Source organism: Dendrobates tinctorius, unplaced genomic scaffold, assembly GCF_039654945.1.
Source record: "Dendrobates tinctorius isolate UK_male_01 unplaced genomic scaffold, ASM3965494v1 ptg000143l, whole genome shotgun sequence".
NCBI lineage: Eukaryota > Metazoa > Chordata > Amphibia > Anura > Dendrobatidae > Dendrobates > Dendrobates tinctorius.
Window position 1 is genome coordinate 40,678,414 of NW_027361810.1, and position 23,067 is coordinate 40,701,480.

Genomic DNA, 23,067 nt, shown 5'->3' on the forward strand with positions numbered 1-23,067 from the left:
GTTGTTTCTAAATGATTATAAACTTGTTTTCTTTGCATTATTTGAGGTCTGAAAGCACTGTTTTTTTTTGTTTTTTTTAATTTTGACCATTTTTCCTTTTGAGAAAAAAAAAAATTTATTGCTTGGAAATTCGGAGACATGTTGTCAGAAGTTTGCAGACTAAAAGAACAATTTACATTTTACTCAAAAATATACCTATAAAGAGAAAAATCAGACAAACTGAACATTTGGAAGTGGTCTCTTAATTTTTGCCAGAACTGTATAAACAGTATATAAATAATAAGGAGGAAATATTGATTAGGAAAGTCAGTCATTTGCATAGACATAAATAGTCTGTGATGATTTTTGGGCAGTGCCGGTGTTAGTAACTGTTATGATGCATAATAATCACACCTTGTCTTGACCTAAGGTTTAACAGTTTGTGTAACACAGAGATATAAAGCGAGTCTACTACTTCCACAAAAGTAAAAGGAAGTTGCCTGCAGAGAGGAGAACTTGTCTGCTGTACGTTATCTGTAACCACATGTGAGTATTCATAATATACTGTATATACTGGATGAATATTTATAGCAATGCCCCAAAGTAAACTGTTATGTATAATCATTATCTATCTATCTATCTATCTATCTATCTATCTATCTATCTATCTATCTATCTATCTATCTATCTATCTATCTATCTATCTACAGTATCTGTCTATCTATCTATCTATCCATCCATCTACAATATGGTTAAAAGTACTGGGACACCTCCTCCTTACATACAGTGCCTTGCTTTTCTGCCCCCTGGAACTTTTCCCACATATCATGCTTCAAACAAAGATACCAAATGTAAACTTTTGGTGAAGAATCAAAAACAAGTGGGACACAATTGTGAAGTTGAACAAAATGTATTGGTTATTTTAAATTTGCATGCAATATTATTCGTCCCCTTTTACTTACAGTTGTGGCCAAAAGTATTGACACCCCTGTAATTCTGTCAGCTAATACTCAGTTTGTTCCTGAAAATGATTGCAAACACAAATTCTTTGTCATTATTATCTTCATTTAATTTGTCTTAAATGAAAAAACACAAAAGAATTGTCCTAAAGCCAAATTGGATATAATTCCACACCAAACATAAAAAAGAGGTTGGACAAAAGTATTGGCACTGTTCGAAAAATCATGTGATGCTTCTCTAATTTGTGTAATTAACAGCACCTGTAACTTACCTGTGGCACCTAACAGGTGTTGGCAATAACTAAATTACACTTGCAGCCAGTTGACATGGATTAAAGACCCAAGAAGACCCCACTTCTTACCCCGAGACTTAAAAAAGCCAGGCTGGAGTTTGCCAAAACTTACCTGAAAAAGCCTAAAACGCTTTGGAAGAATGTTCTCTGGTCAGATGAGACAAAAGTAGAGCTTTTTGGGCAAAGGCATCAACAGAGTTTGCAGGAGAAAAAAAGAGGCATTCAAAGAAAAGAACACGGTCCCTACAGTCAAACATGGCGGAGGTTCCCTGATGTTTTGGGGTTGCTTTGCTGCCTCTGGCACTGGACTGCTTGACCGTGTGCATGGCATTATGAAGTCTGAAGACTACCAACAAATTTTGCAGCATAATGTAGGGCCCAGTGTGAGAAAGCTGGGTCTCCCTCAGAGGTCATGGGTCTTCCAGCAGGACAATGACCCAAAACATACTTCAAAAAGCACTAGAAAATGGTTTGAGAGAAAGCACTGGAGACTTCTAAGGTGGCCAGCAATGAGTCCAGACCTGAATTCTATAGAACACTTGTGGAGAGATCTAAAAATGGCAGTTTGGAGAAGGCACCCTTCAAATATCAGGGACCTGGAGCAGTTTGCCAAAGAAGAATGGTCTAAAATTCCAGCAGAGCATTGTAAGAGACTCATTGATGGTTACCGGAAGTGGTTGGTCGCAGTTATTTTGGCTAAAGGTTGTGCAACCAAGTATTAGGCTGAGGGTGCCAATACTTTTGTCTGGTGCATTTTTGGAGTTTTGCGTGAAATGATCAATGTTTTGCTTTTTGCTTCATTCTCTTTTGTGCTTTTTCATTTAAGACAAATTAAATGAAGATAATAATACCAAAGAATTTGTGTTTGCAATCATTTTCAGGAAGAAACTGAGTATTATCTGACAGAATTGCAGGGGTGTCAATACTTTTGGCCACAACTGTAATACTTTGTTGCACCACCTTTTGCTGCGATTACAGTTGCAAGTCGCTTGGGGTATGTCTGTACCAGTTTGTACATCGAGAGACTGAAATTCTTGCCCATTCTTCCTGGGTAAACAGCTTGAGCTCAGTGAGGTTTGATGGAGATCGTTTGTGAACAGCAGTTTTCAGCTCTTTCCACAGATTCTCGATTAGATTCAGGTCTGGACTTTGACTTGGCCATTCTGACACCTGGATACGTTTATTTGTGAACCATTCCATTGTAGATTTTGCTTTATGTTTGGGATCATTGTCTTGTTGGAAGACAAATCTCCATCCCAGTCTCAGGTCTTTTGCAGACTCCAACAGATTTTCTTCAAGAATGGTCCTGTATTTGGCTCCATCCATCTTCCCATCAATTGTAACCATCTTCCCTGTCCCTGCTGCATAAAACCAGGCCCAAACCATGATGCTGCCACCACCATGTTTGACAGTGGGGATGGTGTGTTCAGGGTGATGAGCTGTGTTGCCTTTACACCAAACACATTGTTTATCATTGTTGCCAAAAAGTTTGATTTTGGTTTCATCTGACCAGTGCACCTTCTTCCACATGTTTGTTGTGTCTCCCAGGTGGCTTGAAACAACACTTTTTATGGATATCTTTAAGAAATAGTTTTCTTCTTGCCACTCTTCCATAAAGGCCAGATTTGTGCAGTGTACGACTGATTGTTGTCCTATGGACAGACTGTCCCACCTCAGCTGTAGATCTCTGCAGTTCATCCAGAGTGATCATGGGCCTCTTGGCTGCATCTCTGATTAGTCTTCTCCTTGTTTGAGATGAAAGTTTAGAGGGACGGCGGGGTCTTGGTAGATTTGCAGTGGTATGATACTCCTTCCATTTCAATATGATCGCTTGCACAGTGCTCCTTGGGATGTTTAAAGTTTTGGAAATCATTTTGTATCCAAATCTGGCTTTAAACTTCTCCACAATAGTATCACGGACCTGCCTGTTGTGTTCCTTGGTCTTCATGATGCTCTCTGTGCTTCAAACAGAACCCTGAGACTATCACAGAGCAGGTGCATTTATACGGAGACTTAATTACACACAGGTGGATTATATTTATCATCATTAGTCATTTAGGACAACATTGGATCATTCAGAGATCCACAATGAACTTTTGGAGTGAGTTTGCTGCACTGAAAGTAAAGGGGCCGAATAATATTGCATGCCCCACTTTTCAGTTTTTGCATTTCCACCAAAATTTAAAATAACCAATAAATTTCCTTCAACTTCACAATTGTGTTCCACTTGTTGCTGATTCTTCACCAAAAAATTACATTTGGTATCTTTATGTTTGAAGCATGATATGTGGGAAAACTTTGAAAACTTCCAGGGGGCCGAATACTTTTGCAAGGCACTGTATATAGGCGTTTTTATTACATCCCATTCTGATTCCATAGATATTAATATGGAGTTGGTTCCTTCTTTGCAGTCATAACAGCTCCTACTCTACTTTGAAGATCTTTTAATATTTTGGAGGTGTGGTGGGAATTTTTGCCCCTTCATCCAGAAGAGCATTTGTGAAGTCAGACACTGATGATGGAGGACATGGCTCACAATCTCCATTCCAGTTTCTTACAAAGCTGTTGGATGGGGATGAGGTCAGGTCTCTGTGCGGTCAGTCATATTTTTTCACACCAAACTCCCCAACCATGTCTTGATGGACCTTCCTTTGTGCATTGGGTCAATATTCATGTTTGAAGCACAAAATTTTCTGACATTTCCCGGCACCTGTGCACTGCAGTACTCTGCCCTCAACAGGGCAGATAAAGTACACCTGTGCAGGAGCCGCGGCAGAAGTAAGAAGGAGGATGTCATCGCTAGAAGATGGGAGGCACCGGACCGGACCGCGACACCCATCGGACAGGACCGGACCCCGGGGTGAGTATAATCTAACTCGTTTTTCTTCTCTTTCAGGTTACATTACAGAATGCTGTAGATAAGCCCCTGATGGCGGTGGCCGCATCTCATATGCCAAAAATGAGGTGACAGATTCCCTTTAAGATTTCCCTTCCCTGGAACTGAGGGTTCTAAGCCAATCACTGAAAAACAGCCCATAACATTATCTCTCCTTCACCAAACTTTACATCTGACAAAATGCAGTCAAGTAGGTAATGTTCTCCTGGCATTCGCCAAACCCAAACTCATCAACCAAATGCCATATGGAGAAGTGTGATCCATCACTGCAAAGAACACATTTCCATTGCCCAGAGTCCAGTTTTGGCAGCTTTACAGGACTCCATCCAACACTTGACATTGTGCTTTGGAAACTTATGCCATGAAGCTCTTGGTGCATGTTTTTTTTTCCTGATGTTAATGCCAAAGGAGGCGTACACTCTGCAGTTATGGAGTATTCTGCTTTTCTTAATACCAGTTTGCTTTGCAGATTTGCGCTGGAAGCAAGTGCCGGTTATCAGAAGTTCAGGATCAACAGATTGCAAATCATGGGAATCATAGAGATATAGTATTATATATCATACTTCCCATAGTACTACAGTGCTGAAACTATCGCTTTATATATCTTATTATGCAATTTGGGCTGGACTTGTAACATGTCTTTTTCATCACTGAAGGGAAATCTGCGGTATTACACAACATACCTTCTTTATTTTTAGAAAACGTTGTACATCTTTACGTAACTTACTTCTTAGCCAAAAGCAGGAACTCGTTTTCAAATGAGACAAGACGTTATCTGGGGCCCCCACAAACTGCAACCCTATTGGAGCCGAGTCACATCACTTGCAATACTGTACCATAGCCATTGTATTGTTTCTTAGTGGGAATTTATCATCAGAAAATTGTCTCTTGTTTAAATCAGGTATTCTTTTTCATTTATTTTAATCTTTTTGATAATATTTTCTTTCATATCACAATCTGTATTAAAAAATAGAAATCTTCACACTGGCTCCTGGGGCTATTTTAGCCTTTTTTTTTTACAGAAGACTTTTCAGTAGCCTTATTATCATCGTAGACAGGATTATAGTGATAGGTAAGGTAACATTTTTCTACAACACAGATACCGCAGAACCCACCATTTATAATATGTGATGCATAATACGTGCTCTCTCTCCTTGCTTCCCCCTCCCTTCACAATGACCTTTTGCACACACTCATTAGATGCTTAAATGTAAAAGATAGGATCAGACTTTATCTAGTGTCAGGCCCGCTGTCTTGGGGTCATACTTGATTCCAAGCTTTCCTTTGCCCCCCACATTCGATCACTGGCTCGCTCTTGTCATCTGCACCTCAAAAACATTTCTAGAATTCGACCTTTTCTTACTTTTGACTCTGCAAAAACTCTTACTGTTTCTCTTATTCATTCTCGTCTCGACTATTGTAACTCTCTTCTAATCGGTCTCCCTCTTACCAAACTCTCCCCTCTCCAATCTGTCTTGAATGCTGGAGCCAGGATCATATTCCTCACCAATCGTTACACCGATGCCTCTACCTTGTGCCAGTCATTACACTGGCTACCCATCCACTCCAGAATTCAGTATAAACTTATTACCCTCACCCACAAAGCCCTCCATAGCTCAGCACCACCTTACATCTCCTCCCTTGTTTCAGTATACCACCCTACCCGCGCCCTCCGTTCTGCTGATGACCTGAGGTTAGCATCCTCAATAGTCAGAACCTTCCACTCCCGTCTCCAAGACTTTACACGTGCCGCGCCAATTCTTTGGAATGCACTTCCCAGGTCAATACGATTAGTCCCCAATCCCCACAATTTTAAGCGTGCCCTGAAAACGCATTTATTCAGACTGGCCTATCGCCTCAACACATTAACCTAATCTATCCCTGTGTGGCACAGCCAAAAGTTTTACCATAACCAGGTTCCCAGTATCATGTTCGCACATGCTTTATGCATCCATTAGCCCTCTGTGTCCGTACTGTCACACACCTAACATTATGGCTGGTCCATACAATCAGGGCAACTGTTACCACCCACCTTTTGTGTCTACCTCTTTCCTCATAGACTGTAAGCTTGCGAGCAGGGCCCTCTTTCCTCTTGCTATTTGTTATAATCTACTGTATGTGATTATTGTTATGCTGTAATGTCTATTGTCTGTACAAATCCCCTCTGAAATGTAAAGTGCTGCGGAATATGTCGGCGCTATAAAAATATAATTTATTATTATTATTATTATAGTGTTGGAACAACCCAAGTGGCAGGTGTGAAAATTGCAAAATTTTTTATTTTCTTAATGCACAATTTGCGATGAAAAAAAATTACTATAAAATTTTCAAACATTCTTTAAACTTTAAAACTTGATTTAAGCAGTAGGTCATTTTTTATGGCAAATTTTCTTTGAAGGGGTCAATATGGGCCCACCAATCTCTAGAACTGGGTCCCTAATCCCTAATCCTCTGCGTGAATGTAAAATTAAAGCACATGCATGACTGCCTCTCCATGCACTGTCTGTGCAAGTGATGGTCAACTCCAATCACACAGGAAACATTAAACCGGTTTTCTTGGGATTCGTGAGAGTCTTAGCGGTCAGACCCTCATGATCATATATTTATCTCATATCCTTTGAATAGGAGATACATTTTGGCTTTGATAATCCCTTAAAATCTACAGAAACACATGGACTGAAATAGATTTCCAATTTTTACCAAGTCTTTTCTCACTGGATGGACCCCTTTAGAAAAGGACGCTAGATTCTGGATTACCGCTCATGCTGTACGAGTTGGTTCAGTGGTCTTCATCCAATACTTGCACCTTTTGTCGTTAATTACTTATTTATACCCAGAACTGCAACTATAAAACTATGCTCCAAAAAAACTAATAGGAAAGCTATTGAATTTACAGTGGGTGCAAATCTGTCATTTGCTAACTTTAACAATTTGGCCCAAGTTGTACCCTGAAGGGCTTTTCTCACCAAAAAACTGATATGTTGATATGCAAACATATCAGTATTCCCCACTTTTCTGGAGTAATTTGCTCCTTTTTAGTGACGTTCGTACCTTATTCTCTATACGTTTTGTGCCACTTTGTAAGTAGTTTTTCTTTTTTAAGTCTTTTTTTATTTTTTACTTGACACCTTTACATGAACAGATGTTTGACAGATTCATTTTTACCAAATGTTACATTCTTGGGGCACATCTGTTACAGTACTGCAGCACAGGACTAAGGTAGGAGGGGGGAAAAATGACCCTGCACTGCAACTAGGCTGATACCCTACGATGGAGTGGGCGACCTATTCCTTGTGAATAAACCCACCGACGATCCTAGATTAATCTCAAGCGAAGACCTATAGATAGGGGGAAGGGGATCCATGAAAGATCTAAGGACTGGGTACAAAAACGGGTCACCTCCTAATAGAAAACAAAGAGAAGGCTGCAGAAACAAACTGAAAACAGAAACTAAGGGCCCCGTCACCAGCAATCCCGACAACAATATGACCTTGTCAGGATCGCTGGTGTGTTGCTACATGATCGCTGGTGAGCTGCCAAACAGGCAGCTAAACCAGCGATCAGCACCGGCGACACGCGGGTAACAAGCGACATGTGGGTAACTTGTGACTCAGCAGTGATCTCGCACCCACTTGACGATTTCTCTTAGCCACCCCAGCCACCAGAAATGCCGACCGATTGACTTTCTTGTTTCGGCAATCCTTGGATGACCCGCCAAACAAGACTCATGACATTCCGCAAGCAAAGCTCTCCTCAGGGCTTTAGGCACAAATAATATCCCATACGGAGTGTTGGATGGTGCTGCATCCTGGACTTTAAGAATGCTATTTCCAACTCAGAACCTAAAGCTGCCACCACCACCCCTTTCTGCAGAATAGATTCCTCCTTTTCAGTATTAGCCACTGGGGAGAAGCTTCGAGACAAAGCATCAGCTTTAACATTCTTTATCCCAGGGATATATGTCACAGAGAAATGGAAACGGGCAAAAAACAATGCCCACCTAGCTTGACGAGCATTCAAACATTTAACAGCATCCAGATAGATCAGATTGTTATGATCAGTAAAGACTTGTATAGGATGTCTAGCTCCCTCCAAAAAATGTCACCAATGCTCAAATGCAAGCTTCATAGCCAGCAATTCTCGGTTCCCAACATCGTAGTTGAGCTCCGCCTCCGAAAATTTCTTAGAAAAGAACGCACATGGATGTACCCCTTCCTCTCCATCCTGTGACAGAACAGCCCCCACTCCTACTGATGAGGCATCCACCTCTACCAGAAAGGGCTTAGTCTCGTCTGTCTGGATCAAAACAGGAGCAGAGCTAAACTTCTCCTTGAGATGCTCAAAGGCTTTAACAGCCTCAGGGGACCATTGGACAGTATTAGCACCCTTTTTAGTCAGATCAGTAAGGGGTTTGGCGATAACAGAAAAATTCTTTATGAATTTTCTGTAATAATTTGCAAACCCCAAGAATTTCTGAATTGACTTCAAGCATTCAGGTCTAGGCCACTCCAATACCGCCTAAACCTTCAAAGGGTCCATCTTAAACTCATCACTGGAAACAATGTACCCGATAAAGCTAATTTTCTGCACCGCAAACTCGCATTTCTCCAGTTTAGCAAAGAGTCTGTTTTCTCCCAGAATCTGCAGAACCTTGCAGACTCTCTGCCAATGCGACTCCAAATCGGGCGAGTAGATCAAAATATCTTCCAAATAAACGATAACACTCCTACCGTTCAACGGCCTCACAATGTCGTTGATGAAATTTTGAAAGGACTCCGGAGCATTTGTAAGGCTGAAAGGCATTACTAGACACTCAAAATGACCTTCTGGGGTATTAAAGGCTGCCTTCCATTCATCGCCTTCTTTAATCCGCAGCAAATTATATGCCCCACAGAGATCAATCTTGGAGAAACACTTGGCTCCAACAAATTGGTTAAACAAATCCGCAATAAGCGGCAAGGGGTAAAGATTGCGCACAGTGACCTTATTAATCTCCCTGGAATCCAGACACGGCCTAAGACCCCATCTTTCTTTTTGACAAAAAAGAATCCCACAGCCACAGGGGACTTGGAGGGTCTTATATGACCTGCAGCAGACTAGTCTGCAGGTATTCCTTTAAGGCCTCCCCCTCGGGAATCGTCAGATTAAATAAACAACTCTTAGGGAGAGAAGCACCTGGGACGAACTCAATAGCGCAATCGTAATCTCTATGCGGTGGTAGAGCTTGTGACTCAACTTCAGAAAATACATTCCAGAATTCCTGAATGGCTTCAGGTAGCTCATTTTTCACCACAGCAGCGATGTGTACATCACAACATTTCCCATAACACCCCTGATCCCAGGATCTTATCGTATTTGATGACCAGTCCAGTACAGGATTGTGCATTTTTAACCAGGGTAACCCCAGGACAACTGGAAAAGGCAATTTATCAAGTACAAACAAATTTAAAGATTCCTGGTGCTCCATATTCACAGTGAGTTGAAGCCCGGAGACCTTTCGAGAAACGCACCCATGCTCTAACAGGGTGTTATCAATCGCCATTACAGGAAAAGGAGATGACAAAGGTACAGACTCAATCTTATACTTGTCTAGAAATTGTTGATCGATCAAATTCAGTGCAGACCCACAGTCCACCATCACTTGAAAATCCATAGTATGACCATGACAGATAGAACTACCAGAAAAAGAAACTCCTGCGGACTGTAAAAATGCAATACAAACTGTAGGGTTACTCTGAGCCTTTTTTTTTATTTTCCTGATTTATGCTACCTTCAAATTGCTTGATAAAATGGCCAGTCTTACCACAAAAAAGGCATAGCCCCTCAGAGAACCTTCTCTCCCTTTCCTGGGAACGAGAGGACATTGCTCCAAGTTGCATCAGTTCCCCATAGTCCACTGGGGTCTCTTGAGAGCCAGGACCCAGCAGAAGTGAAGCCTTCTCCTCATTCTGCCTGTCTCTCAATCTTCTATCCACCCTGACGGCTAACTGCATTGCAGCCTCAAGTGTAGCACAGGTGCAGGGTATGCAATGAGTAAGTCTTTAACCCTGTAATTCAGACCTGCTAAAAAATCACTTTTGAGTGCTGGATCATTCCAGCTGACTTCTGCAGACCATTGTCTGAACTGGATACAATATCACTCAACGTCACCAGAACCCTGTTTCAGCCGTCTGAGTTTAGCCTCGGCTGTAGCGACCCGATCCGGATTGTCATAGATTAACCCCATAGCAGAAAAAAACGTTTCTACTGACATCAAACAAGGGTCATCTGGACGCAATGAAAATGCCCAAACTTGCGGCTCACCTCACAATAAGGACATAATAATCCTCACATGCTGTAATTCGGCCCCTGAAGACCTGGGTCTAAGCCGAAAATAAAGTAAATATGCATTTTTAAACGAAAAAAATTCCTGCCGTTTACCAGAAAAACATTCCGGTAAACTCACCTTAGGCTCTTCCGGGCGGATTCCTGGGCAATTACTCACGTGCTGTTGTAAGCCGGAAATTTCCAACGTTAACCGTCGCAGGCGTTGGGCGAGATCTTGAAAGCTGTTCATATTGCAGAAATCCAGGAGTGTTTTTTTTTTTTTTTTTTTATACTTTCTTGGGCTGGACAAACTGTTACGGTACTGCAGGACAGGACTAGGGTAGGACGGGGGAAAACTGACCCTGCACCGCGACTAGGCTGATACCCTACGTTGGAGTGGGTGACCCATTCCTTGTGAATAGACCCACCGACCATCCTAGGTTAATCTCAAGCGAACACCTATAGGTAGGGGGAAGGGGGTCCCTGAAAGATCTAAGGACTGGGTACTGGGTACAAAAACAGGTCACCTCCTAATAGAAAACAAAGAGAAGGCAGCACTGCACTCATTAAACACACAGAAGGCAAAGTAAGGCTCCAAGCGAGACTTCAAGCGGATTAACACTGTTGTCCATCAAGGAATGGGAGACAGGTGTAGGTTAATAAAGGGTGATAAAATTACCTGACCCAAGACAAACCCAGCACCAGGGGAAAAAGACCAGCATCCAGAATACTACAAGAAAATGGCTGATAGTCACAAACTGAACAGATTCTAACAACATCTCATTCCAGTTCATGCCTGAAGTAAGGTTTCTGGAGGAGTTTTCAATTTGGTGCATTTTTTTTACATTTTTGAAGGATTGGTTAAAGACAAATATAAAGAGCACATTTGGCTTTGCACCAAATTCATGAAGCAGGCACGCCATTTTGAAGTATTTGGCTCCAAAACGTCAGCAAATACTGCAAGACAAAATAGTAAAAGTAACTCATAAATCGTAAATGAAGAATTGGGCACAAAGATGTTCTTTGGTTCCAATCATCCTTTTAGCAAAGCCAATTGTTGCAACATTTGTCAAAAAGCAAAGTTTAATTTCTGTTTCATTTTCATTTTTTTTCTGGACAGCTTATGAAAAAGTCACGGGCAGCCAACATTTTTTTTTACAAACAAACTGGAAAATGATCATAAATTATTAAGACTATAATTGATATGTCTACAGCCCATAGTTCTGATACAAAGTCAGCTGCATTAAATGTGAACTATATAATGATGACTATTAAAATCATAATATTCTGGGCACATGTATCCAGAGTTAAAATAATGGAAGCATCAATTGTTTTTGGCTTTTGGATTGCCTGTTCTAGATGAGCCGGTGCCTTATTGACTAGTCGGGGTTATTTAAATATGGCATGCAGAGATATTAAACTTTGATTTTTTATTAATTGCTGCAACACTTGACTATACCAAGGGCATGATTCAAAAGGCAACTAGTGGGATGATAAAGCTCTGGTGATACATTATAGAAGTAAATCTTGCAGACAGGTCACATTAAGCACAAAAAGTAGTATTTTAATGCAGCCCTGTATAATACAGCAGCTTCTAGGGGTGTACAGCCATAAATAACTCTGTAGTAGTTCGTTCACTGAGCTGATGTCCTAACCATCTGTTTAAAACTATATATATATATATATATATTATAATGTATGTGTCTCAGCGTTGTAATGTAATTCCCCCCTAAATTATCCCACCCCTCTTGTATTGTAGGACACTGTAACGAAGACACGTGAGAAGATGCTTTTGTATGTGCTTGGTTGTGGCGTTCTCCTTTATCTGTGGTGGAAAATACGGGATTGTCTAAAAATTAGCAGCATTGAAGGCAGATATGTCATGATCACCGGATGTGACACTGGCTTCGGGAATTTTGCTGCCCACACATTTGACAAGAAAGGATTCAGAGTTCTGGCAACTTGCCTTACTGAATCTGGAGCAGCGGCTTTAAAGCGAGAAACGTCACACGTTAAGATCATTTTATTGGATGTGACTGATGAAGACAATGTAAAGAAAGTCGCTAAGTGGGTGAAAAATGAAGTTGGAGAAAAAGGCAAGTTAGTCCAGATACCTAGAGTTGTATATTTTAGAAGTTTTGATTGGTGAGGGTCTAGGTTTGGAGGCCAGCCATCAAGCACTAAAATGGGGGGTCAGATGTGCACAGGTCACCAACGTAACACTTTGGCTATGATCAGCTCTTCTTGGCTCCCTTTAAAGTAATGAGGGTAGCAGCTTTCAGACTCATAGGTCCCGAATCATTGAGGCCTCAAATCAACAAGATTGGAGTTGGTCACACCAGTCTTGATAAGGGAGTGTTATCGAGTCAGACACACCGTCATTGAGAGGTGTATCTTCCCAGAAAATCTTACTCCAGACCCTGACGGGTGTAAGATTTGCAGTAAGGCGCACATCATTTTTCAGATGCTCCTGATTCTTTAAGAGATGTTTGTGCATTAGCACAAATCTTCAGTGCCTGGAGTAAAATTTCTGGTTTAGGGTACATCCCAGCTCATCATAAATTAGACGTGATGTGTCATTACAACCCAATTCTGACCCCATCCTGCACCAGATACAAACTGCGCAAAAATGTTGTAAATCTTTAAAGTGATTTACGAAAGAAGCCTAAGACTGTTATTTTCTACACCAGTCTACATGGAGGGAGCACTGGAGTAGCCTTGAAAAGTCATAACATTTTGAACAATAGGGAGTTGTGTATTTTGGCATTTTCACATCGGGATAAATCAGCGGAGCTCGGGAGGAGCCAGAACAGGATGAGGGGTTGTCGTACTCAACCCTTAAAAATCATCCAAAGTGTTTTGTGTGCTTGAAATGCTCCTCCAGTCCCTGCCTGGAGAAGCATTTCTAGCGCAGCGCACGGAGACGCATGCTACTCAGAAAAGGCACCAAATTCATTAAGTGCACTACGCCTGTTTTGATAAATCGAACCCATAGATTTTTTTTATGAGCCTATGCACCACTCTGCTTTCTCTCCAAGGAGAGATCAGTGAGGCCGGGATCACACATGCGAGAAACACGGCCGAGTCTCGCATGTTACCCGGCACTGCCACCGGCACTCGGATCGGAGCGTGCGGCCGCATAGCAATACATGCAGCTGCGCGCTCCACTCCCAAGTGGCGGTGGCAGTGCCGGGTATAAAGATGCAAGACTCATCCGAGTTTCTCGCATGTGTGATCCTGGCCTAATGAAGGGACTCATTGCTCAGCTGAAGGATTCTGGCCTTTTGTTTCAGTAATCAGTGGGAATTCAGCTTCAGGACACACAATTAATACTGCTGACATGTTACTATGAAGTGTCAAAAGTTTTGAAGTAATCTTGGAGAATGAGATTTTTCTCTGATGGACACAAGGTAGTCTAGTCTATAACTGGGAAGTGGCATAGAGGAAATAGTGTCCAATGGAGAAAATCAAAATGGTGTCCTCTTTTTTTGCTGCTTTTATCACCAGGGGGGACTATAACTTAGAACCTTCTTTGCTACACAATTAAGAAATAGACCCCTGAAGTTGAGGGTCTCCCTCCTTAGGTTTTGTGCACACAGAGCTTTTGATGATAATTTCAAAGTCCATTCAGCTCCAAATTCCATGTCAAAAACAGCTTCAAATACTTTTTGGATAAACTTTTTTATTGATTTTAATGAAGAAACATGCACATAATGCCATTATGCTGTTATTTCTTCAAGTTTTCTTTATATTTACCACAAACATCATTTGGAAGCTAATTCAAAGACTATTTGGAGCTTTTTTTTGTGTGTTTTTTGAAGCAAAATTCACTTTAAAATATTTTCTAAAGACTTCTGTTTGATCCCATCTTTACAATTAATAACTGTCTATAGAGCAAGTCTCTTGCTGTCCTTGGCAACCAATCACAGTTCACCTTTCATTTTCCCAGAGCTCTTTTAAAAATGAAAGATGAGCTCTGATTGGTTGCTATGAGCCACGAAGACGATCTATCTTTCACACAGTTTTGAAAAATGAGGCCTAGTTTTTCAAATCCTTTTCAATGTTAAGATATTTGTTTCGTGTCATTAAATGAGAACATGTTGGTATATATCCTGAGCCCAAACAATAGTGCATAGATTATCCTCTCCTCTACTTGGGATTTGCCCTCCAGTCTATCAGTTAAAGGGATTTTCCCAAGATTAAACATTATCGCCTTTCTATGGCGCTTGGCTAGTTCTGGCAATAGTGGTTGTACTCACTATGTGCTAAGTGGTGACTGAAGCTGCGCTTCTATGACTGAAAGCCTGAGGCTGCAGGGAGGAATAAAGTTAATTAACTCCCGTCAGCAAGGTTTTTAGCACGGCGTCAGCACAGCTTCAGGACACTATCAACCTGCAGATTGACCCCATATCTGCAAGTTAATAGTGTTTTTTCACATGACAAGTTCCCTTTAAGATATTTTCAGCTAATTCATGATTTCTCACTTACTTTTTGTGCGTTTGTACTCCAGTACTGTAATGGAGTACAAAATCTGTCCATTTTTTGCCACCATTGAAGATTAAAATTTGACATTTTAAAGCTTACTGAATGAGTCGTATGACATTTTACTCAAAAATGTCTCAAATTAAACTAAATAGCAAAAAAGATATATTAGGATTTGAACCAAATTTATCAAACGTCACCATTTTAATGAACTGGGCGCTAAATTCGCCAACGCAGAGAAATAAAGACGAGACAAAAAAATGACTTAAAAAAATGCAAGTGATGAATCAGAGCCAATGTATATCAGACAGGTGTAGGACATTTGCATTTATACGATAAATTTATATTTATAGAAAACTGTGTTAATTGACGCTGCTACAATATGTAATGATTCCATGGGATCAGATATTCTATTGTGTCGCACAGTATGCTGATGGTAATTGCGGTAAATTGGAAATTACCCAATTGTTTGAACATTTTTAATGAATTTATTGACGATTGACCATTTTATTTTTTTTTAGGTCTTTGGGGGCTAGTGAACAATGCGGGAATAATGGGAACTTTGGCTCCAATTGATTGGCTCACAGTTGATGATGTAAGGGCACCAATTGAAGTGAATTTAGTAGGATTAATACACGTCACGTTATCTGTGCTACCCTTGATCAAGAAAGCTAAAGGGAGGATTATCAATGTATCTAGTGTCGGTGGGAGAGTCGCAGCAAGTGGAGGAGGATATTTTTCATCTAAATTTGGAGTTGAAGGATTTAATGACAGTTTAAGGTAAGTTGAATTCACCTTAGATTTAATGTAAATTTCTGTACATAAAAGTCGTCTACACCACTTCTATCGGTTTGCACTGTCATATATATGGGGCCTCCCGATTGTTCTTCAGTGGAAGATCTCCAGCAATCAGGCAAGTTCTTCTTCCAACACAAGATCATCTCGTACTTCCCCATAAACATATACTCTTTCCTTGACCAAGCATATCATTTATATGGGCAGATGCTGAGTCTTTCCAGGTAGCAGCCATTGATTGCAGTGGTATTCCGATCCGGCTAAGAGTATGCATGGACATGGATTGTCCTAATTAGACAACCCCTTTATCCTAAAACTTTATGTTAATTTCACTGTAGTAGCAATTCGGAGCTAAAATGTGAAAATATTGATCTTGGAAAACATGACTTTATTTTACTTTTTTGTTTTCTGATCTTTAATCATCTGAATGTTCTTTTTTTAAGGCGAGATATGAAATCTTTTGGAGTTAAAGTTTCTTGTATTGAGCCTGGACTTTTTAAAACTCCATTATCTGATCCAAAACGTGTGTTAGAACAACGCATGACTATCTGGAAAAAGCTTCCAAAGACCATTCAAGATGAATACGGAGAAAACTACGTACAAATAGGTAATGTGCTGTTATTTTTACAGACACTTTTTGATATTTTCTTTGTACAATGTTTTCTTAGGAACCCAAAATAAACCATTAAAGGATTTGTTCCATATGGAACATTTATGGCAAGTCAATAGAATATGCTATAAATGTCAGATAGATGCGGCATAAACAGTACATCTATCTCGAGAACGGTGGCAAACGTGTGCTGTCGGGAATAGAGGAGCATATATGGTTTGGTCTCTCCATTAATTTCTATTGGACATCTGAAAATTGCCAAGTCCCCTGTTTCATAACTCCTTCAAAGTTCTTGGATTATGTGTTGATGGCTATTTTGGGGCCTAAATCCTCCTAAAACATGCTGTTTAAGGGTAGGCTAAAGATAAAAGTAAAGGAAACAATAAATTCTTGGAACATGTGTTTTCTCATCCATTTCTTCTTTGATTATGCTTTGTCCCATATTAATCCACAAACCAAAAGATGAAATATAAAATATTGATAGGGTAATATGGCATGCATTTTGAACTTTCCGCCATCTCCTCATATTACTTGATGTGAATAGACTGTGGAGACCCATGTGTCAAAAACAGTGCCTTCCCCCATTCCACCAGTCCCGTAATGAAACACAGCCAGGGCTAGATGGGTTGAAACAGGTCAGTCACAGTTTATTAATAAGAAAAGCTTCCAGGGGTCAGCTGGAGGAAAAAGGAAATTACTGATATGGGCACCTGAAGTTAACCCCTGTAGGTGTGGCTGTAGGACCCTTCCCCTTTAAACCCATTGGACAGCTGGGCATCCCAATTAGTGCATCACCTGGGGGAGTGGTGAGAGGGGGGAATTGGGCACTGAACTGTTTTTATTTAGCTTTACTCATATGGGCTCCACAGTCAGAGGCACGTTCCTTAATTAGTACCATACCTACCATTACCATTGGGGATGAGGCTACTTTATCTCAGAGGGAGCTTGTCCCATCTCAAACCTCCTTTTAGAGTTCAGTCTGGAATCAAGACCAATCGTGCAATTTTTAGTCCCTTTTAGTTTCCCCATTTGCTAAAATGGATTTTTAGCTTTAGTGTCTACGTATTTAGAAGGTTAATACAGTATGTCTATATATTTGGTATATTTATAATATTTGCTCTAATTTTCAGATGCAGCAATGAAACAAAAATTAAACTATGTCCGAAACAGCGACCTGTCTTTGGTCGTACGGTGCATGGAACACGCTCTGACCAGTCTACACCCAAGGACGCGATACAGTGTTGGCACCGATGCTACTTTCCTCTGGATGCCACTATCTTATATGCCATCATTCATACAAGACTATGTCATTCTGAAAAATAAGGTCAAAATACCCACAACGGGGTGAACAACAAGGAAATATTGTATCAATTAAGAAAATACCAATAATTATAAATATATTAAAATAAACAATCTAAAATTAGTTTTGTATTATTTTATATGGCACATATGGGGTTAAGAGTAGAGTTAAGCAAACCTGAACTTAAAAATTTGGGGTTCGTACTGGACAGTTACAGTCCGGTGCTAAACGCCAAACGTGAACTTCTCCCAGAAGTCCATCGCAATGTTCGGAGTTATGGGGTAAAGGCCCCTTCACATATAGCGATATCGCTAAAGCATCACCGATTTTGTGACGCAACAGCGATATCGGTAGCGATCTTGCTACATGTGACACTTACCTCCGACCCGGTTCCCCGCTGGATATCGCTGATCGCGCGAAATCGTCCTGGTCCATTTCTCGTCGTTGGCTTCCTGCTGGCACCGACGAGCGACTCCATGGACGGGGGCGGAAGACTTCACCCTCGCTGCGTGTGACAGGTAAGTGACGACCCCGACCGCTGCTGCTATCGCTGGTGAGAACTGCCTGTTTGGCAGCTTACTAGCGACCATTTAGCGATGCACCAGCAATCCTGACCGGGTCGTATTGTTGTCGGAATCGCTGGTGCATCGCTAAATGTAACGGTACCTTATGTCTGTTGCAGAGAGAGAGAATTTCCAAGCTCAAAAGTCCGGGTCCCCTTTGTATTTAATGGGATTCGGGTTCTGGTTCAAGTTCTGGTAACCAAACATTGGAATAAAGTTTGGGTCGGGTTCAGGAGCCCAAACTTCCACGGGTCCATTCATCCCTAGTTAAGAGCCTCTCTTGGACATATGGATAGGCCTTATCTTTTGATCAGTATGTTACAGATATTTTGGGTGTTTTTTGGATTTTCGCTCAGCCATATATTTTCATTATTCCTATATACTGTGCAAACGTATTACCTTCTTTTTGTTACTGGAGGTTCCTTTGCTCATAAAAGTTCTCCACAATGCTTGTAATGAGTGCTCAATGCATTGCCTTCCCGTTATGAGTTCGTTGTTCTAAACAGCAGCAAGTTAGGATATTCAAAGCTGCAGTATAAAGTATTGTGGACGTACAGGTCAACAGCTTGAACATTTACCAGTTGGGATCATGGCCTTCAAAATGATAATACAGCCAATGAATAGTCGCAGCCAGGCAGAAAACAACACAAGAAGCAAACAGCAGGTATTGATATAATGATCTAATTTAATGACAACTGTACACGAGCCGCAGTATAAAAGGATAGAGAATAAATAATTCCGCTGTAAAGTGCTGCACTCCGGGAAATCCAACACATTATACATTAGTGAATGACAACTTGTGGGCTGCCAGATGCTCAGAAACTACAACTCCCAACATACACAACTGCCGGAGAGCCACTTATTGCAGCATATGTCATCACGAGCATAACGCAATACACCAAGGATACTGTGGAAATGAGGCAACATCCTACTGTTACAGTTAAACAATGTGCACAGCCAGATGCTTTTGCTAAATAAATTACCGTAAACGCAATATTCCTACTGATTGCAGTAAGAAGATACATAACGATACAGAAATACTGTATACAGACTAAATGAAGTTACAGGCATCGTCCACTTTACTTTAACAAATGTAATGAAGACATGATTTGATACATACTAATTAGAGATGGACTAATCCATCTGTAACAAATCGAATTTGCTCCGAATTCAATTTGCACGAATCCTAGAGATTATCCCTTCTCAGCTCTCAAAAACATCTATTCTAAGCCCTCACCTTTCTCTTTACGCCACCTACGCCGCAACATTGCGCTCTTCCAAGCAGGTAATTAATTCTTCCGGGGCAGAGGACCTCGTAGTCCCGATGTGGGGCGATGTATGTCATTGATGTCAGTGATATGTGTCATTGCGCCTGTGACCGCGAGCATCGGAAGTTTCCAGGACCGGGGAGCAACTGAGAAGGCCAAGTAAGGACAGGTAATTGTATTTATTATTTTTGACCCCTAGTGTCCCATCTGTTAGTTATGTATGCTTTATAATAATTATAATAATAGAGTATAAAAAACATCTTTTCAGGCCACTTTTGATCCCGGCTGAGTCCAATCTGGTGACTGATTAGAGCAAATTTTCCCAAAAGAAATTTTGGAAGATTTGCTTTAATAAGTATTAGATGTTTAGCTTTGTTAGTGTAGCCTTCCTTCTAAACTACTTAGCATTAGTGTTCTCCAAACAGCTGCTGATGGAGGATTACGTGACCAGACCCCGTCCATCAGACTTTTCCAATTAAAAAACACTGTACATGGGAATGATGCATTGTAGTTGGAGGCTGATGGACAGGTCTGGTTTCGAGCTCCTCCATCAGCAGCCATTTTGAGAAAAGGACAGAGTTCTGTGCAGTCTGTGAAGAAGGAGGAGAATCTATAATACTTCTATACTAACAAGTGCCACAATATCATGTCCCAGACATATTTGTTAAAATAAAGATAAAGTTGACAACCTCTTTCGAGGTACAAGCTGGAATGTACAACTGGTGGTATCTAACTTATTGGTGCCCCTGTAGTGACCAGTTTATAATAGGCTCCTTTCCGAGACATAAGTTGCTCATGAGTTCCCTGTTCAATGATAGTGCCTTGTGCCATCACAGCGATTATGTCACAGTTTTGAATGGTGGATAATCGATGAGCGATGGCAATGCAGGTACGACCTTGTCTGGCTTCATCCAGCGCTTGCTGTACAGTCTAGAAAATAAAACAAGAAACACATGTTAAAGAAAAGTGTTATTGTAATTGGCCTGGTGGACTGTACAACAATATACAGAGTCCACTGCTGATCTGAACACAGAATCCACTGCCGATCTGAATACAGAGTCCAATTCTAATTGAGCACACAGTCCACTGCCTATCTGAGCAGAGTCCACTGTCTATCTGAACACAGAGTCCGCTGCCTATGGGTCGCCCTCCCAGGGCCGTGGGGTACTCGGTACCAGGCCGGTGTCGGCGGGATGTGTCACAGCAGCGGTGACCCGGTCCGTGGCCCTGGGCGCCCAATTAATAGGGGGAGTTTGAATGGTGGAATGTAGTTAATGGAATAGTTCGTGATGCCACCTGAGGTGTTCGGCAAGAGGGATGTTGGGCCGACGCTGCTTGCAGATCCTCTGGGGCTGATGGTGTGTTGCAGCCAAGATGGTGAAGCTCCCCACAGGTGAAGCTATAGCCCCAGGGCAGTGTATATGTGGAGTTAGAGTAGAGGCACAAGCGGTGTAGAAACTGGTACCCAGATGTAGCGGGGTTGGATGCGTTGGCGCAAGAATGAATGGAGGACACCAGGGCTTGCAGTTCCAAAGCTTTACTCACAGTCTGTAGTACACACAGGTGCCTGCCTTCATGCCGTGTCCTCCGGGTCCGGGACTCAGTCAAGCTCCAGGCAAGATGGAATGCTCCCTTCCAACGCTCCGCCAACATGTGCCTTTCTGAACGTCTCCTCTATAGCACCTTTAAGTGTGAAGATCTCCTAGCACTGAGTTACACTGGAGTTCCTCCTGACAGATGTTCCCAAGAACTCTACTTGTACGGCAGACAGCTGTAGCCTGCTTCGGGGACTCCTCACTCCTGAGTCCCGGCTCACTATCCAAGTTGCTGTTGTGCCCCCAAGTCTTAGATGGGAGTAGTGCATTTACAGCCCACTACTCCACCGGTGACTGCTGCAGGACCATTAGCATCCATACAACCTCGGGGACCGGGCCTCGGCCTTGTGCTTAGAACTTCTAGGCAGGGTTCTCTCCTAACCCACGTCCTCCGTTCCCTTTTACTCCTTCGTTCCGTTCTAATCTCTCTCTCTTATGGAAGATCAGGTTTCAGTTCAATGTCTTTCTCCTTCTTTCCTTTCCCGTGCCAGCAGACCCAGGTCACTGAGGTCTGCTGCAGCACCTCCTTCCTCCATCCCTCTCTCAGGGATCTTCTTTCCTCACTTCTCTCTGAGTGGCTTCCTCTCCCAGACTGACCTGTAATCCTAAACATTCCCGCTCTTTTATGTATTCTCAACTCCACCCGCCTCCCAGCACGTTTCGTGTTCCAAGCAGGGAGCCACCAAAGGTGCTCTGCTACACTCCAAGCAGGGAGCCGCAATGTGGCTTTGCTGAACTACTCTGTTGTGTGGAGTGCGAGTGTTGGAGCGTGGTCAGGAGCCTCCAACTTACCTGGATGGTGGGGCACCACACCTCAGGAGGAGGTGCAGTACCTCTGTGGCGACTGAGCCTCAGGGGTGCCACATACCCCTCCGTTAAACACAGCATGTCCGCGGGCTGCAAGGCAAACAAAGTTGACAGCACAGGAACATACAACATTTTTTTGTAATGCTAAACAAACATTTCTTATACTAAACTTCCCAATGTGGGAGGCACTCATTCTTGATTGTTGCAAACAATTCTTAATTAACTATCTAAAATCTTAAGTCAAAAGTGCAATTTTTTTTAATACAATACGTAATTCAAAGTGCTATTGTCTGTTACTCACTATCACTTCAGTATTCTTCATCAACACATTTCTTTCCATCTTTACATTAGCGCACATTTTCTACTTTCTTTTAACTCTGAGTGACAACCATGGTGCCTGGTTCATCACCTACATTTCCAATTCTTTATTCTTTATTCAAATTCTCTCATCTCTCTGTCAAAACATTCCTAATTCTATATAAAAGCCTTTTCCTAGTTACCAATACTCTCATAAGACACATCATTATCAAATACTTCACATTAAAACTTTCAACAGTTCTTGTAAACGCTGGACACCGCTCCCAGTCGGGATCTCTTGCAGTGTCCTTTGATTGGAGTCATACTCCAGATGAGGTAGACCTTATCTTCGAAAAGTGTCTATGTAAAACCAAGAGTGGGCACCTAAAGAGGTGCAACTATTTACAATGGCAGTTCTGGACCATTCAGCGTTCATGATCTCCTTAGTTTAAGCATAAAGGCTGCCAACAAAACTGGGCAACTCTGGGAAAATAAACTAGGACATGATAATCAAAAATGGGAAAACTGGTGCAAAAAATAGAAAACAATGGCACAACTGTGCAAATACCATCCTGGGTAACGAGATTTACTAATGGTTGTTGTTTCCTCCTGGGGTTTCTGGACTGGAACCGCTACCAGATGTGATGCGTTGGGTATCTTCATCTTGTTGCTGGTTGCTGGCCAAAGAGCAGGGTTGTGGCAGCTGATGTGATTGCCGCCTAGGGTCTTGCAGCTGTGGTAAAGGGAACCCATGATGCATATCGATACCCATCAACGGTTCCTCATGGGTGGGTGGCTCTGTTGCTCTGGTGCATGGCCTAGCACCGGGGGATGCCGCAGCTTGTTGGCGCTGATAGGCAACTACATGGGGACTTGGCAGCCAAGGGATCCCGAGGTCACTATCCCAAAGCAGCCTA

General features: G+C 41.8%; 2 protein-coding genes across 5 annotated transcripts in view; one reads left to right on the forward strand and one right to left on the reverse strand.

The window, feature by feature from the left end:
• The first annotated feature begins 293 nt into the window (after positions 1-293).
• On the forward strand, positions 294-17,743 carry DHRS9 (dehydrogenase/reductase 9). Of its 3 annotated transcripts, none has more exons than XM_073545808.1 (6): positions 294-525; positions 4,826-5,028; positions 12,193-12,529; positions 15,437-15,695; positions 16,154-16,317; positions 17,451-17,743. In XM_073545808.1, the coding sequence occupies exons 3-6, from the start codon at positions 12,220-12,222 to the stop codon at positions 17,666-17,668; spliced, it is 951 nt and encodes a 316-aa protein (XP_073401909.1). In that variant the 5' UTR covers positions 294-525; positions 4,826-5,028; positions 12,193-12,219; the 3' UTR covers positions 17,669-17,743. The 3 variants fall into 3 exon arrangements, with proteins under 3 accessions (XP_073401909.1, XP_073401910.1, XP_073401908.1); XM_073545809.1 differs by having other exon boundaries at positions 4,862-5,028; XM_073545807.1 differs by lacking the exon at positions 4,826-5,028 and having other exon boundaries at positions 301-525.
• Positions 17,744-18,848: 1,105 nt separating this feature from the next.
• The window catches only part of LOC141049384 (bile salt export pump-like), a 127,643-nt gene continuing 123,424 nt past the window's right edge, over positions 18,849-23,067 (reverse strand). For both annotated transcript variants that reach the window (XM_073545806.1, XM_073545804.1), the window contains exon 28: positions 18,849-20,381. In XM_073545806.1, the coding sequence (XP_073401907.1) occupies positions 20,181-20,381 (201 nt within the window). In that variant the 3' untranslated portion in view covers positions 18,849-20,180. The remainder of the gene's footprint in view (positions 20,382-23,067) is intronic.

Bases quoted from the DNA above. Each gene is read 5' to 3' on its own strand.
- DHRS9 (XM_073545808.1), top strand. From the start codon at position 12,220: ATGCTTTTGTATGTGCTTGGTTGTGGCGTTCTCCTTTATCTGTGGTGG. The intron at 12,530-15,436 runs GCAAGTTAGTCC...ATTTTTTTTTAG, and splicing joins AAATGAAGTTGGAGAAAAAG to GTCTTTGGGGGCTAGTGAAC. The intron at 15,696-16,153 runs GTAAGTTGAATT...TCTTTTTTTAAG, and splicing joins GGATTTAATGACAGTTTAAG to GCGAGATATGAAATCTTTTG.